General features: G+C 43.1%; 1 protein-coding gene across 5 annotated transcripts in view; it reads right to left on the bottom strand.

Annotated features, from left to right (window-relative positions):
* The window catches only part of cacna2d3a (calcium channel, voltage-dependent, alpha 2/delta subunit 3a), a 782,368-nt gene that overhangs the window by 259,473 nt on the left and 505,810 nt on the right, over nucleotides 1-17,085 (bottom strand). For all 5 annotated transcript variants that reach the window (XM_073072214.1, XM_073072211.1, XM_073072212.1 and 2 more), the window contains exon 13: nucleotides 6,754-6,887. In XM_073072214.1, the coding sequence (XP_072928315.1) occupies nucleotides 6,754-6,887 (134 nt within the window). The remainder of the gene's footprint in view (nucleotides 1-6,753; nucleotides 6,888-17,085) is intronic.

Below are 17,085 nucleotides of genomic sequence, written 5' to 3'. Positions count from 1 at the left end.
GCTGGACTCGTATAATTATTATTTTTGTCATTATTACAGACCTTTTACAGATGCAGAAATCCATTTTTCATTAGCCAATTTGTAGTTCATTAGTGCCTCTTTGATGAAGCACCAGCAATGTTTAGAAGCACATCCACTATTAGTAAATAATCACTGTGACGAAGGAACATATTGTTATGATACCAGCCCCCTCCTTTGTGAGAATTGCAAGAGCCCTAGAAAAGGGGGGGTCAATGACCCAAAAGAGAGAGAGAGAGACAGGCTGAATGGACACAGGAAATGGAAAGACATTCCACTGGGACAAAAGCTGGTGACTGTGGCATTGTTCTCAGGAGACACCTGGGAACTGCAGACGTGCCAACTCGCAGGGACATTGTAAAGCCCTCGGGCAAAGTGGGCTGGTTGAGAGAGAGAGGTTGCATCACCTGCAACCTGATTGACACCTGAGGTCCCGTGAGGCAGTATAAAGAAGGGTCTGAAAGAGGACGACCCTCAGACGCACCAAGGAGACACCAAGAAGCACGATAACGCTTCCCGTGGGAACGGGAAGCCATTTTGAAATAAGCCACGTGCGTTAAATTCCGAATGCGGGGTTTGTGGCTGGAACCAACGGAAGATCGCTTTTTAACTAACAACGGGGAAGATCGCTCCCCTGATTACACGGATGTAAACGGCAAGTTTTTCCGTTTTATCTCTCTCTCTCTCCAACACGTGAAACCGAAAGCCTGCAGACTTCAGAGTGACTCTTTATATTTCCAATTGGACTCAGTATTATATACCCTAGACAACGAAAGAGCTTATTTCTGAGTGATTATTAATGTACCTGCGTTTTAGATTGAGTATTGACGCATGTTATCTGAATGTTTGTATTAACCATACGTTTGTGCCCTTTATTGAATAAAACGTTTGAAAATAGTAGCATCCGACTCAGCTGATCCATCTATCTTTGCTGGTAAGTTACCTGGTTACGGGGTTTTCGTAACAAGTGGGGTTCTCGTCTCGGGATTTGACACCAAAAAAAGGGGGAGGTCAGTCAATTGGGATTGTAAGTCAAAAAAAAAAAATAATTTGGATCTGGTACGCAGGTAGCCAGACAGAAAAACCAGCAAAGATGGACGTGTGTGAATTTATGAGCACCAAATCAGACTTGTTAAATTTGGCAAAGGGGTTAGAGATGGAAAACGAGCAGGATCACGCTGAGAGGCAAAGACAGCATGAAATTCGGATCAGAGAGTTAGCAGCAGCCGAGAGAGCGGCAGCGGGGAGAGAAAGAGAGAGGGAGGAGCTAAGGAGAGAGCGGTTTAATGTTAGTCGGGAGCTGAGAGTAGTACCTCCGTTCGAAGAGACGGATGTTGATAGTTATTTCTTGTTTTTTGAAACGGTGGCAGTGAACCAGAAGTGGCCACAAGAGCAGTGGGTCGCGTTGTTACAAAGTGTGTTAGCAGGAGGGAGGATTTGGGCAGCCATGATGCCGACCCGCCGACCGGCGAGTACGGTGGCCCCGCCCCTAGAGTCCCAAAGCTATCGCGCATGCGCGGTCACTCGCAGCCTGTCGGAAAAAGCGGCTGAGAAAGAGGACAGTTTAAATGAAGCCAGCGGTGATCTGGCCAAGATGTTTTTACCGACCCTGTACCATGAGGGTTCCGAGGGTGGTAAAACAGAAAGCAGTAAAGTAAAAGGGGGTAAGGGAGAGGAAATAGCCCTGCCCTTAGTGAAGAGAAAGGTCCTAGAGGTAGGAACTAAAGTTGAGAAACGGATAAAGTTGTTAAAATGTCCAGAGTTGGACATGGTTAATCTGTCTGGTATGGCAGAATTGTTTGAAGAAGTTCAGAGTTCTAAAGGTGTTCTCGATTGTCCCGAGAGTGAAATGAGGGCAGTCTTAGAGAGGAAGGGTATCCTTGCTGTAGAGAAGTCAGCTGAAATGGCCGAGGAGGTTGTTTCAGCTTGCAGGGTTGCGCCTTCCCCAACGGGGGGCTGCCTAGAGAGTAGCTGGAAGGATCGGGGGACGTTAGAATTTGAAAAAGGTACGGGTATTGAAAGCCTGGAAGGGGCCAATGTCCCGTTTGAGTGTGTCCAAGATGGGGGCGCACGTGGTGCTGAACCTGGTAACAGAGCTCAGGGGAAGTCTGAGGTGTTTGATTCAGGGGGACGGGGCGGCCGTCTTTGTGGATCAGATAGGGTTGGTTCAGTAGGAAAAGGGTTAACCTTGGTAACCGTGGGAAGTGTGAGTTCCACGGTGTTTGTGTTCGAGAGTGGGGCCAAGGTTAGTGCCGAATTTAAGGGGGGAATGAGGATTGTTACTGAAGGAAACGGAAAGTCTGTAGTTCCCAAGTCGAAGGAAGAAATTTTAAACCTGGCAGATCGCTCACAGAGTGAGTCGGGAAATAGCGGGGCCCCCCACTCTATTGTTACGCCAGGGTGGGGTGTGAAGAGGTTGCATTCGAAATGCTACCTGAAAGAGGAGTTGGAATTAAAAACAAATAGCCTGAAGGGTCTTGACAGTTTGGGGCATGGTGTTGAAGAAATAGCCCCGATGAACGAGGCGGGCGGGAGTTTACCACGCCAAATTACTCAAAGTCCCAACGGGGGGACTCGCCAGAAAAGAGGCGAGGGTTAATGGGGGCGCGATTTTTAAAATAGCAGAAGCCGGTTTTAAGGGATTTTGACAAAGTATGTGAATAATAAAGACAACACCCATGGAAGCTTGACTGTTAAGTTTGAAAGTAGCATAAAAATTTGTCTTTTGCATGAACCTTTGTAGATGTATGTAAGCTAAGATCACACCTCCTTAGTTATGTTGCCGAAGAAAGCAAATAAATAAGGTGGTTATTGAGCTGAAGTTTGATGCTACCAGGCGTTAGTAGGGCACATGAGGTTAAGGTATTAAAGGAAAGGGGCACTGTACTTGTTAACTGTTTAGATGCTGACTTGAATGTATAACTGTATTACTCTGTATTAGATTCAAAATTTCTGTAAGACTGTACCACTCTGGGTTTTAACCGCTGGTAAAAACCTTTTTAAGAGGGGAGGTGTTATGATACCAGCCCCCTCCTTTGTGAGAATTGCAAGAGCCCTAGAAAAGGGGGGGTCAATGACCCAAAAGAGAGAGAGAGAGACAGGCTGAATGGACACAGGAAATGGAAAGACATTCCACTGGGACAAAAGCTGGTGACTGTGGCATTGTTCTCAGGAGACACCTGGGAACTGCAGACGTGCCAACTCGCAGGGACATTGTAAAGCCCTCGGGCAAAGTGGGCTGGTTGAGAGAGAGAGGTTGCATCACCTGCAACCTGATTGACACCTGAGGTCCCGTGAGGCAGTATAAAGAAGGGTCTGAAAGAGGACGACCCTCAGACGCACCAAGGAGACACCAAGAAGCACGATAACGCTTCCCGTGGGAACGGGAAGCCATTTTGAAATAAGCCACGTGCGTTAAATTCCGAATGCGGGGTTTGTGGCTGGAACCAACGGAAGATCGCTTTTTAACTAACAACGGGGAAGATCGCTCCCCTGATTACACGGATGTAAACGGCAAGTTTTTCCGTTTTATCTCTCTCTCTCTCCAACACGTGAAACCGAAAGCCTGCAGACTTCAGAGTGACTCTTTATATTTCCAATTGGACTCAGTATTATATACCCTAGACAACGAAAGAGCTTATTTCTGAGTGATTATTAATGTACCTGCGTTTTAGATTGAGTATTGACGCATGTTATCTGAATGTTTGTATTAACCATACGTTTGTGCCCTTTATTGAATAAAACGTTTGAAAATAGTAGCATCCGACTCAGCTGATCCATCTATCTTTGCTGGTAAGTTACCTGGTTACGGGGTTTTCGTAACAATATACAAATACTCATAGAGGGATCAGAAGTGGAGAGAGTGAGCAGCTTCAAGTTCTGGGTGTCATGATCTCTGAGGATCTAATCTGGTCCCAATATATTGAGCAAACACGAGGAAATCTGCAGATGCTGGAAATTCAAACAACAACACACACAAAATGCTGGTAGAACACAGCAGGCTAGGCAGCATCTATAGGGAGAAGCGATGTCGACAAGCGCTTCTCCCTATAGATGCTGCCTAGCCCAACATATTGATGTAGTCATAAAGAAGGCAAGGCAGCCGCTATACTTTATTAGGAGTTTGAAGAGATTTGGCATGTCAACAAATACACTCAAAAACTTCTATAGTTATACTGTGGAGAGCATTCTGACAGGCTGCACCACTGTCTGGTAGGGAGGGGCTACTGCACAGGACTGAAAGAAGCTGCAGAGGGTTGTAAATCTGCTCCATCTTGGGCACTAGCCTACAAAGTACCCAGGACATCTTTAGGGTGCGGTGTCTCAGAAAGGCAGCGTCCATTATTAAGGACCTCCAGCACCCAGGGCATGCCTTTTTCTCACTGTTACCATCAGGTAGGAGATACAAAAGCCTGAAGACACACACTCAGCGATTCAGGAACAGCTTCTTCCCCTCTGCCATCCGGTTCCTAAATGGACATTGAAGCATTGGACACTACCTCACTTTTATTAATACACACTATTTCTGTTTTTGCATATTTTAAAAATCTATTCAATATATGTAATTGATTTACTTGTTTATTTATTATTATGTTTTTATTAATTTTTTTTCTCTCTCTGCTAGATTATGTAATGTATTGAACTGCTGTTGCTAAGTTAACAAATTTCACGTCACATGCCGGTGATAATAAACCTGATTCCGATTCTGATTCCGTGATTTTTTTTTGAGCACATTTACACGAAGCGTTGCCGCAGGAAAGCAGCATCCATCATCAGGGACCCCCACCACCCAGGTAATGCTTTCTTCTCACTCTGCCTCTGGGAAGAAGGTACAGAAGTCTCAGGACTCACACCACCAGCTTCAGAAACAGTTATTACCCCTCAACCATCAGGCTCTTGAACCAAACCGGATAACTTTACTCAACTTCACTTGCCCCTTCTGTGAAATGTTCCCACAACCTATGGACTAACATTCAAGGACTCTTTAACTCACATTCTTGAGATTTATTTATTATTATTAATAATAATAATAATTTATTTTTTGTACTTGAGCAGTTTGTCATCTTTTGCACACTGGTTGAACACCCAAGCTGGTGTGGTCTTTCATTGATTCTATCATAGTTGTTTTTCTATTATGGGTTTATTGAGTATGCCCACAAGTTATTGAATCTACAAGGTTGTATATAGTGATATATACATATTTCGATAATAAATTTTCTTTGAACTTTTGAATGCCTGTGATGAAAATACACTTTAGAACATGCACAATCTACTGATGCAGATCAGTATACGTTTATAAAAGGGAGTAAGCACTGACTACATCCCAAGGGCAAATTCAATCTAACATCATGGCATTACGTCAAACAGTGCTTCTTCAGGATTTCATTAACCACTTTATTTAAACATGATAATTAATTTGTAACCTGTTTCAGATCAAAAGGTATCAAATCACAAACAAGAGAAAACCTGCAGATGCTGGAAACCTGAGCAACACACACAAAATGCTGGAGGAACTCAGCAGGCCGGGCAGCATCTATGCAAAAGAGTAAACAGTCGACATTTCAGGTCGAAACCCTTCGGCAGGACATCCTAGGCTTTGGCGCAAAACATTGACTGTATTTTTTATTCATAGATGCTGCCTGGCCTGCTGAGTTCCTCCAACATTTTGTGTGTTTTACAGAAGTTATGAAACAATTTTCTGATTGCTATTATTTTTTAAACACTACTGCCTAAAACTCTGCCATGGATCATCCCAAGCCTGGCCGTGAAAGAAAGAGGGATGGACATGAGGTTAGAACTCCATCCTGTAAAAAACCCTGTGCCACAGAAACACCAACAGAAGCTCTGGAGGACTTATCCCGGGGAGAGGAAGTATCTAAGGGGATGGGCAACACCTCAAAAGACTTTCCCAGGATGAAGGACTCTGGCGATCTGCTGTTAGCAGTATGCCACAGTAGGAATGATTGGTTTAACCAAGTTAAGCAAACTGCCTAAGATCAAAGTATCCCTAGATGGGGAAAACACTTAAAAATTTCTCTGTTATTGATGTTGTTTGTCACGGCATCTTAGGGTACACCAAAGTGTCACAGCCATTTCTGATAACTGCTTTGGTATCTGCACAACGGGATATGAATTGTCACAGTATGCTTTTCTTACAGCCAATGCTGTTATTAAGCCCTCTGGAGACTGCTAAAATTAATGAAACCATCTGGACTGGAATGGATAGCCAAATGTAATCAGTTTTGTAGTGTTGCTAACTACAGATGGCAACACTTGTTCTCTTATTCCATCATATCTTTCTCATCAAATTTACCAGTAAATCTGAATGAACTTCAGCTGTGAGGCTTTCCTTCAGTTTTTACTGCTTTCATCTGTTTCCTATTTCATCCACCGAAACTATTATTATCATATTTGTGGAGATCCAGTTGGTCTTTATGAAAACTGTGTGAAATAAAAATGCTTTTCTTTCCTTTAACTTGACTTTTCCTCTTGTTAGTTATACTTTTCTACACTTGAGGTAAACAGGAACATAAATAAACTGGAACAATTTAAAATCCAAGTTCAGTGTTAAAATCAAAAACACAGGAACATAATTTGGTATTTGGAATATTGGGAGAAGACAGAATGTTCCTTTTACAATCATTGGTTTTAAAAGTAGTTGCATATAATTATACTTGCTTCACCTTTCTTTAAGAAGTTTTTTTTCAGTTCTTTAGAAATAAAATGAAAACTTACAGTGCTGTCAATATAGGCTTCAGTCCACACGATATCATGCTCCTGGTCGATCACCTTTGGCCTGCTTAGAACATGAAGGTATTCCATCACATTTTCTTGCACATCAGCCAGAGTGGAAATCTGAGTGAAATATCCTAGAACAGAGTTCATACAGAATTACAATCTTTAAACTATTACAGCATTATTGTTAAAAATCAATTCGTAACTGCAGAAAATGTTGGGAACACTCATTACAGAATGTTTCCAGAATTTTCTGTTTTCTTAACAGCATTTAGTTATTAATCAGTAAACAGCAAAAGGATAAAATGAAAGATAAAATAAAATATATTATTGAAGCAATTGAAAAATATAAGGAGCAATTAAGATATACTTAAGTTAGGTTTGACAGTGGTACGAACACAACACTGCCCATCAGATGTCATGACTGGTGGAGTGTGGAGTAGATCAGAATCAGAATCAGGTTTATTATCACTGGCATGTGTCGGGAAATTTATTAACTTAACAGCAATTCAATGCAATACATAATAGAGAAGAAAAAACGTTTAAAAAAAGATAAATAAACAGTAAAAATAAATAACTAAGTATAAGAATCAATCATGGCATGGGATCCAAGGGGACATTGCTTTGTGGATCCAGAATTGGCTTGCCCACAGAAGGCAAAGAGTGGTTGTAGACGGGTCATATTCTGCATGGAAGTCGGTCACCTGTGGTGTGCCTCAGGGATCTGTTCTGGGACCACTGCTCTTCGTGATTTTTATAAATTACCTGGATTAGGAAGTGGAGGGATGGGTTAGTAAATTTGCTGATGACACAAAGGTTGGGGTGTTGTGGATAGTGTGGAGGGCTATCAGGGGTTACCGTGGGACATTGATAGGATGCAAAACTGGGCTGAGAAGTGGCAGATGGAGTTCAACCCAGGTAAGTGTGAAGTAGTTCAATTTGGTAGGTCAAATATGATGACAGAATATAGTATTAATGGTAAGACTCCTGGCAGTGTGGAGGATCAGAGGGATCTTGGGGTCCAAGTCCATAGGACACTCAAAGCTGCTGCACATGTTGACCCTACTTGGAGTACTGTGCTCAGTTCTAGTCACCTCACTACAGGAAGGATGTGGAAACTGTAGAATGAGTGCAGAGGAGATTTACAAGGATGTTGCCTAGATTGGGGAGCAAGCCTTACGAGAATAGGTTGAGTGAACTTGGCCTTATTTCCTTGGAGTGGCGGAGGATGAGAGGTGACCTGATAGAGGTGTATAAGATGATGAGAGACATTGATCATGTGGATAGTCAGAGGCTCTTCCCCAGGGTTGAAATGGCTAACATGAGAGGGGCACAGTTTTAAGGTGCTTGGAAGTAGGTACATAGGAAATGTCAGGGGTAGTCTTTTTACGCAGAAAGTGGTGAGTGTGTGGAATAGGCTGCTGGTGACGGTGATGGAGGCTGATACAATAGGGACTTTTAAGAGACTCCTAGATAAGTACATGGAGCTTAGGAAAATAGAGGGCTATGGGTAAACTTAAGTAATTTCTAAAGTAAATACATGTTTGACACAGCATTGTGGGCCGAAGGGCCTGTATTGTGCTGTAGGTTTTCTATATGTTCTATATGTATACTGAATAGATTAAAAATTGTGCAAAACCAGAAATAATACATATTTTAAAAGTGAGGTAATGTTCATGGGTTCAATGACCATTTAGGAATCAGATGGCAGAGGGGAAGAAGCTGTTCCTGAATTGCTGAGTGTGTGCCTTCAGGCTTCTGCACCTCCTGCCTGATGGTAACAGTGAGAAAAGGGCATGCCCTGGGTGCTGGAAGTCCTTAATAATGGATACTGCCTTTCTGAGACACTGCTTCTTGAAGATGTCCTAGGTGCTTTGTAGGCTAGTACCCAAGATGGAGTTGACTAAATTTACAACCCTCTGCAGCTTCTTTCAGTCCTGTGCAGTAGCACCCCCCCCCAGCCCCCGCTCCGCCCATACCAGACGGTGATGCAGCCTGTCAGAATGCTCTCTACGGATTAGATGGTTAGGGATCCACTGACTTTTCCTTTAACTAAGTCATGAGGGGAGAGAAGAGAGGACAACAGGCAACAGCTAAGGATGCTGTGGGATTATGTGGAGACTGGTGGTGGTAGATAGATGTAATTGTGAAGTAGGAGGACCAGCAATAGGCAGGATGGTTTTTCCGGGTGCAGTGGTCTAACCTTACTTCTTCTGGCAGATGATGTTACTAAAGAAAGTCTGTATAGCCACTGTTAATCACTTTAAGGATCATTAGTTAAGATACCCTAAACAAAGATCATGCAGTAAGATAGTTGCTTAGTCAGAAACTAAAGCTTTACCCTGCAAACATCATTAGATGTTTAGATTAGATTAAACATCATTAGATCTCAGTTTACTCCAGCTCATGAGATGTCTGCCTCAATTGTGATGGACTCAAATAAAATCGTGGCAGTCTGGACAACCGTATGATTGGGACAGTTAATGTTGTGGCATGATTTTCAGGGTGCACCTCTTACCCAAATACACCGACATAAATCAGCTCCAATGACCTATTTCTACTAATTAATTGGCAGGAAACGGGATTGAATATGCTAAATAGACACTGCCAGAGACATAATGAGCCTACACACCTCAGATCAGCTCAGAACATTCAGTCGTTCTACTTTGTTTCAGTTTCTAATTTTATTTGGATTAGTGCTCCACAATCTCAATCCAGTCTTGTTTTCTCAAATAATTGCGACAAATGTGAATTTTATTTCCTCACTAAACTTGGCAATGATATTTTCCATTGCCATTAAAAGCTGTAAAGCAAATCAAAACGGAATCACATTTCGAGGATCTATTTTGTTGTCAAACTGTCGAAGTATGAAGCAATGACCTGGAAGTTCAACTGAACAGCAATGTTCCTTTCAGTGCAAGTGAAAACAGGTCCTGAAAGTGTCCATCTTCATCATCGCCCACAACATCACAGGATGCTGGTAGGGCTGTAGGATACATAAATCCACACCGACATCCTCACAGAGAAATGACTCAGATCACCTCCATTCCTCTTAACAATTTCAGGCTCCCCTTCAGGCCACTGGAGTTTGAACTACCCTCCTACTTTGCTGCTACCGTGATCTCCCAGCCCCAACATTGTCCTTATTCCCACAACCAGCACAGCCGGAAAAATGCTAAATTGTCGGCATGCCTATTTTATTGTGTAAATGACACGATGTAAATAGCTCTGATGGAAGTTAAATAAGAAACAATGGCAATGAAACATGTCTTAGCCAATTGTATAAAACTTGCTTCATTATTTCTACTGTTAGAGATTCTGGAAAAAGAGGTGAGTGTGCATAATGTTATTATATATTTTGTGATACCATTCAGAACGAATTATGACCCAATGTAGTTGGTGACCTACGCCTGCAAGTGTTTCAATCTCAGGCTTACAAATCGTGAGCACCTTACCTATGACAGAACATTACAGCTAATTATGTTAATTAAACTGTCATTTTTTGACTCCACGAGCCTTGTAAAATAGTGGATTAACAGTGTATGTAGAAAGATTCACAAAAAAATTGCAAGTAAATTCATGCACTGAATTGTAGCACTGGATAAAATATACTCTGGCAAATTCATGGCCTTTGGAGCCAGTAATGCATTAATTAAAACTTGTTACATACTTGAAGGTATTTAATATATTTCATGGATTTGTCTTTGAAATAGCACTAATTGTTTCACCTCCTTTTTAACCCACTCTGTTCTAAAGCATACTTTATAGATAGACTAATAAGTGGAACCATCGGTAGGAAGCTTTCATGAAGAAAATCATTGTAAGAAAATTAACGTTTGCCCTGCTGACCTTTGTGACACCAGTGTGCTCTGGATCATACAGTGCAGTCAAGTCAACCGGAACTCAAATCAGCTTTTAGTATAAGTTTATACTTAGAATTTCTCTTTACTTTGGCATTTGTTGTGACCAGTAAGTTGATCGGTAGATATAAATTTAAGTGGCACAATTTAAATAGTGCTATCATTGTACTTCACCTTTGCACAAAGAACTTGCATCTGGTGAGTCATCAGAGCTGTGAAGAGCTTTTCTGAGAAAATCAATTTTCTATATCACAGCACAACAAAGATTGGAACTAAATCAAGTTGTATGTTGGAACAGTAATTCACAATTATTCACGTTAGAAACTACTAAAAATTCTTATTAAAAAGAAATTTGTTAATAGAATTAATAGTCGGGCTTTTTATCAGTTTTGATTTCGGTACTTCAGTTTGTAATTTTGGTTCATGCTTTTTCCATTTATTGTGGCAACATCAGGAAATTGTTTTGGTCATTAAGAAAAACTTTGAACAAGTGCATCAATATTTGTTTGCATAATGAACTACAATTATACTGATAATGACAACCATTATTTAAGCACATTGAAAACTGTCTCTGCCACTACTCCTGTACTTTTTCTAAGTTTCTCCAATGTTGCTGTGTAGTATATTCTATAGTATCTATAAACTGACCTGAGAGATATCTTGTTGGATAATTCCAACATTCTTTTGTTTCAGATTTTCTGCAATTGCATGTTTTTTTTATCTTTCAATATTAGCATTTGTATCTCTCTTTCTCGACCTTATTCATCTCCAGACAGATCAGCTGTAATTAAAAAATCTTCACTATTCTATCTTAGCTTACACCACATCACTCCTGTCCCGATTCTCTCTCCTTTGCTCTTCACTTTGTTACAGGTATTCCCTTTGATCTATCCTCTCCTTCCCTTCTCCTTTCCCTTTATCTACAACTTAAAGCATCTTCTATTGCTAACTCTTGATTGATCCAAAAAAATTACCTCAGTTTCCCTCTCCATTAATACTTCTTGACCTACCATGTACCAGAATTATTCTCATGATCCTGCATTGTTTCATCTTTTCCACCACCATCTCACAACTAGCAGAGCAGATCAGATATCACCATCCAGCAATACACAGTTGAGGATGAGACACAATGAAGAAACTCCATGAATTGTCTACCCTCAACAATAGCAGAAGATGCTCCACAAATGCAAATAGCAACATCACTTCACTCTGAACCATTTCTAGCTGGAGATATTTTGTGGATGTCCCATCTTGGCTCCTCCTAATACTGTAGTCATTTCAGACATCAGGCTTCAGCTAATTTGATTCCCTCCATGTGATATCAAATAATGGCTGGCTACAGCAAAGTTATGGTTTTCAAACATGATTCTTACTGTTCCTGAACTTGGTGCTGTGAGTCCTGAGGCTCCTATATCTTCTTTCTGATAGCAGCAGGTACAGGAGTCTCAGGGTTCGCACCACCAGGTCCAGGAACAGTTATTACCCCTCAACCATCAGGTGCCTGAACCAAAGGGAATAACTTCACTCAACTTCACTTGCTCCATCACAAACCTGTTCCCACAACATATGGACTCACTTTCAAGGATTCTTCATCTCATGTTCCTGATATTTATTGCTTACTTATTTTTATTAGTGTGTCTTTATTTTTGTATTTGCACGCAAGTTGAATGCCCATTTGGAGTTGCCTTTCATTGGTTCTATTCTATTCTATTAGGGATTCATTAAGTATGCCTGCAAGAAATTGTATCTCAAGGTGGTATGTGGTGACATATACAGAGGCTGTGTACAAAAAGGGCCAGAGTCACCTCTATTCCCAAGTCCTTTGAGGTCCTTCGGAGTACGCAGGCCTCTCCTTCAGATGTTCTACCAGTCTGTTGTCACCAGTACTATCTTCTTTGCGGTGGCGTTGGGGCAACAACATCAACACAGGTGTTGCCAACAGGCCCAATAAACTGATTAGAAAGGCTGACTTTTCATAGGAGTCAAACTAGACACAATGATGTGACGAGGTGGGGACAAGGGTGCTGGGAGAGGACCCACATGCAGGACACAAACACGTCTTTCTTAGGTACAATAAAATAGCGTTTATTACTCGCTACACAGAAGATCGAGAAATTGAGGACAAAGAGAAACACGAACCTCGGACTAGGGGACTAGGGACTTGGATCACCGCGGACCTGGAACTTGGAAACAGGGAACTGGGACAGCCGCGGACCTTGGACTTGGACGGGGGAGCATGGACAGCCGCGGACCTTGGACTAGGACAGGGGGAACATGGACAGCCGCGGACCTTGGACTAGGACAAGGGGAACATGGACAGCCACGGACCTGGGACTTGGAGACTGGGGACTGGGACAGCCACGGCCCTTGGACTTGGACAAGGGGAGCATGGACAGCCGCGGACCTTGGACTAGGACAGGGGGAACATGGACAGCCGCGGACCTTGGACTAGGACAAGGAGAGCATGGACAGCCGCGGACCTTGGACTTGGACAAGGGGAACATGGACAGCCGCGGACCTTGGACTTGGACAAGGGGAACATGGACAGCCGCGGACCTTGGACTTGGAGACTGGGACCTTGATTCACCGTCACCAGACACTTGAATACCATGGATCGCTGCAGCCAGAAACGTGGACACCAAAACACAGGACAAGGAATCTTGAACCAGGACTCCTCCTTCAGATCAGGCATCGAGCCGGGACTCTTCAAGGGGTAAACATGGACAATGGGCAGGAACATCGAGTCAGGACTCTGCCTTCCTCTCAGGCACTGAGCCGGGACTTCTTCGAAGGATAGATATGGACAACAGGCAGGAACATCGAGTCAGGACTCCATCTTCCACTGAGGCACCGAGCCAGGACTCTTCGAGGGGTAGACATGGACAACGGGCAGGAACATCGAGTCAGGACTCCATCTTCCACTCAGGCACCGAGCCGGGACTCTTCGAGGGGTAGACCTGGACAACGGGCAGGAACATCAAGTTAGGACTCCACCTTCAACTCACCCCTGGTAGATTGACCTTGCCCGGACCCACTCTGGCGACGGAAGGTGAATTGCTGGTACTCCGATGCGGGCTGGGTCACTCTGGTGACGGAAGGTGAATTGCTGGTACTCCGATGCGGGCTGGATCACTCTGGTGACGGAAGGTGAATTGCTGGTACTCCGATGCGGGCTGGATCACTCTGGTGACAGAAGGTGAATTGCTGGTACTCCGATGCGGGTTGGATCACTCTGGTGACAGAAGGTGAATTGCTGGTACTCCGTTGCGGGCTGGGTCACTCTGGTGACGGAAGGTGAATTGCTGGTACTCCGATGCGGGCTGGGTCACTCTGGTGACGGAAGGTGAATTGCTGGTACTCCGATGCGGGCTGGATCACTCTGGTGACGGAAGGTGAATTGCTGGTACTCCGACGCGGGCTGGGTCACTCTGGTGACGGAAGGTGAATTGCTGGTACTCCGACACGGGCTGGATCACTCTGGTGACGGAAGGTGAATTGCTGGTACTCCGATGCGGGCTGGATCACTCTGGCGACGGAAGGTGAATTGCTGGTACTCTGATGCGGGCTGGGTCACTCTGGTGATGGAAGGGGAATTGCCTGTACTCCGATGCGGGCTGGATCACTCTGGTGACGGAAGGTGAATTGCTGGTACTCCGATGCGGGCTGGGTCACTCTGGTGACGGAAGGGGAATTGCTGGTACTCCGATGCGGGCTGGATCACTCTGGTGACGGAAGGTGAATTGCTGGTACTCCGATGCGGGCTGGATCACTCTGGTGACGGAAGGTGAATTGCTGGTACTCTGATGCGGGCTGGATCACTCTGGTGACGGAAGGTGAATTGCTGGTACTCCGATGCGGGCTGGATCACTCTGGTGACGGAAGGTGAATTGCTGGTACTCCGATGCGGGCTGGATCACTCTGGTGACGGAAGGTGAATTGCTGGTACTCCGATGCGGGCTGGATCACTCTGGTGACGGAAGGTGAATTGCTGGTACTCCGATGCGGGCTGGATCACTCTGGCGATGGAAGGGGAATTGCTGGTACTCCGATGCGGGCTGGATCACTCTGGCTTGTCGTAGCGGTGGCGGCGACTTGCGAAAGCTTCTTTACACTCTCACCCCGAGCGGCTAAAGCCAGGGGCTTATAAGCTGCTGGTTCGGGTTGAGGATAGATTACCTTGATTGCCAAGCTCAAGGGATGCGTGAAATGAAATTAAAAGGGAACAAGGCGTCAATGGTCCGGATCGCAACCTAACTAAATTTAAAGGGGAACCGATCTGGACCATGACAACTGGAGGCTGTGGTAGATCAAAAGACCCTATGGAAAATCCTGGCAATTCTGGACAATGTTTCTCACCTTCTGCATGCCACCTTGGCTGAACAGAGGAGCGCTTTTAGTGATAGACTGAGACAACTGCGCTGCTCCAAAGAGGTCATTCTTACGCTCAGCCATTAGACTCTATAATGAGTCAACCTATAGCGAGGAAGTGATAACCTCCTCTTGTTAGGTAACTTTTTAAAAATTCTTTCTTACTTCTCTTCTAATATTTATATCTGTGCACTTGTAATGCTACTGTGACACTGTAATTTCCTTTGGGATCAATAGAGTATCTATTCATCTATATCCATGACATTTTCATGATCTATATTCATGAAATACCATTGCTTCAAGTTCTTTAACATTGAGAAAGAACTTCCTTTTACCTTTTTAAAAGGTACATTATAACTATTTCCCTTTTGGCTATAATGAAATCTGCGTAAGCATTAAACTAAAACTTCTTTGTAGTTTCATTCTAATTTATAATTTACTGTGCCAAATCTTGACAGCGTTATGGGAGTACAATTGTTGCACACACAACTGAATGCAGATTGCCACATTATGAATGCATGAATAAAACACAAGGCATCTGAATATTTAACACTCCCCAACACTAATCATTACTAATGTTCAACAAATGTATACATAATTTTAAAGGATGCAATTGAATATGAAGTTGAGTCAAGGGGTATTTATGCTACGTTTACTACTGTCATGGATCGTGGTTGTATGCACTCTGGATTCAGGGTGAAAGGGCTGTTTGGGCTTATAGACTGCACGTTTCTATTTATTTAGCTCAACGGATAGAGTGTCAGGCGCTATGCATGTGCGATCTTTTGCACCTCCAGTGAGTATCACGACTGATCAAAGTCACGAATTTAGGAAATGGAACCTTTGTTGCACATCTTGGCTTTTCGGGATTGAAGGCACTTGAGAACATCGCTTGTTTAAAAATTAGGATGCACATCTACCCCTGGATATCTCTGCCCTTGTACATCCTTTTGGATTGTTCTCTCTATATTACTTTCATCACTTACTGATCATTAATGACTTCTGAAGCAGAGTTTCTGAAGGGTATCCAGGAGAACTTTCTGTGAACATGGAAGATAAAATTGCTGGATTTGGTTCAGGAAAATGTGTGGAGGAAAGTGCGGAATACCCAAGAAGCAACAGTCATAGTATCATAAGATTCAGAATACAGAAGAGAAATTGACCCCTCCAAGGTAAAAATAATCAAGTGGAGAAGGGCCATTGGTCAGGAAAGGTCTAGGATCAAAAAAAAAGCAACAGAATTAGCAATTGCCTGGATAAACATGCATTATATGGAAAGCCAACATTAATTTTTAAAAGACAAATAGTGAAATTTTCTGTGGCCAGTTGAAGGAAAAGAAGCTGATGTTTGGACTTGTGCAAGGTGTTTGATATTGTGACACATCAAGGCTTGTCATTAAGAATAAAGCTCATGAAATAAATGGAACTATAGCTGCAGGGACAAAAAGCTGGCCCAGTGTCATGGAATTGAAGTTGGTATCAGGCCATTTCTTTTATAGGTTAATGGCTTGAACTTGGGAGTAGAGGGAACAATTTCCAATTCCACAGATGGCACAAAACTAGAAGGTGGTGGGTGTGATATGTGAGCATGACAGCCACAGACTTCGAGGAAGTAGAGAGGCTGGCAGATCGAGTGGACTGACAGCAAACAAAATTTCATTCTGAGAAATGCAAAGTGTTATACTTTGGTAGTAAGAATGAAGAAAGACAATATAGAGGGGATGATTCCAAAGGAGACCCCTTTAGAGGTATATGTGCACTCTTCATTCAAATTGCCACGGGAGGAAGGGTGTTATAAGCAGCAGTTCAGAGTACAAGAGCAAGCAAGTCAAGCAGAACCATGCAAAAACACTGGTTTAATCATAGTTTAAATTTTGTGAATTATTCATAAAAGAAGCTTTATTTTTGATAAAGATATAACCTAACAGCTTCAGAGAGAGCACAGAAGAGATTTACTAAACGATTCCAGGGATGAGGGACTCTAATTACAGGGATAGAGTGGAAGATCTGGGTTGTACCTTTTAAAATGAATGAGGTTCACCACATTGTGAGAGATAAGTTCAAAAGAAAATGTCCCCTTTAGCAAAACAGTCAAGAACCAGTA

This window comes from Hemitrygon akajei, chromosome 19 (assembly GCF_048418815.1).
Source record: "Hemitrygon akajei chromosome 19, sHemAka1.3, whole genome shotgun sequence".
NCBI lineage: Eukaryota > Metazoa > Chordata > Chondrichthyes > Myliobatiformes > Dasyatidae > Hemitrygon > Hemitrygon akajei.
Note: the sequence above shows the minus strand (reverse complement) of the source record. Positions and strands in the feature narration are given on the sequence as shown.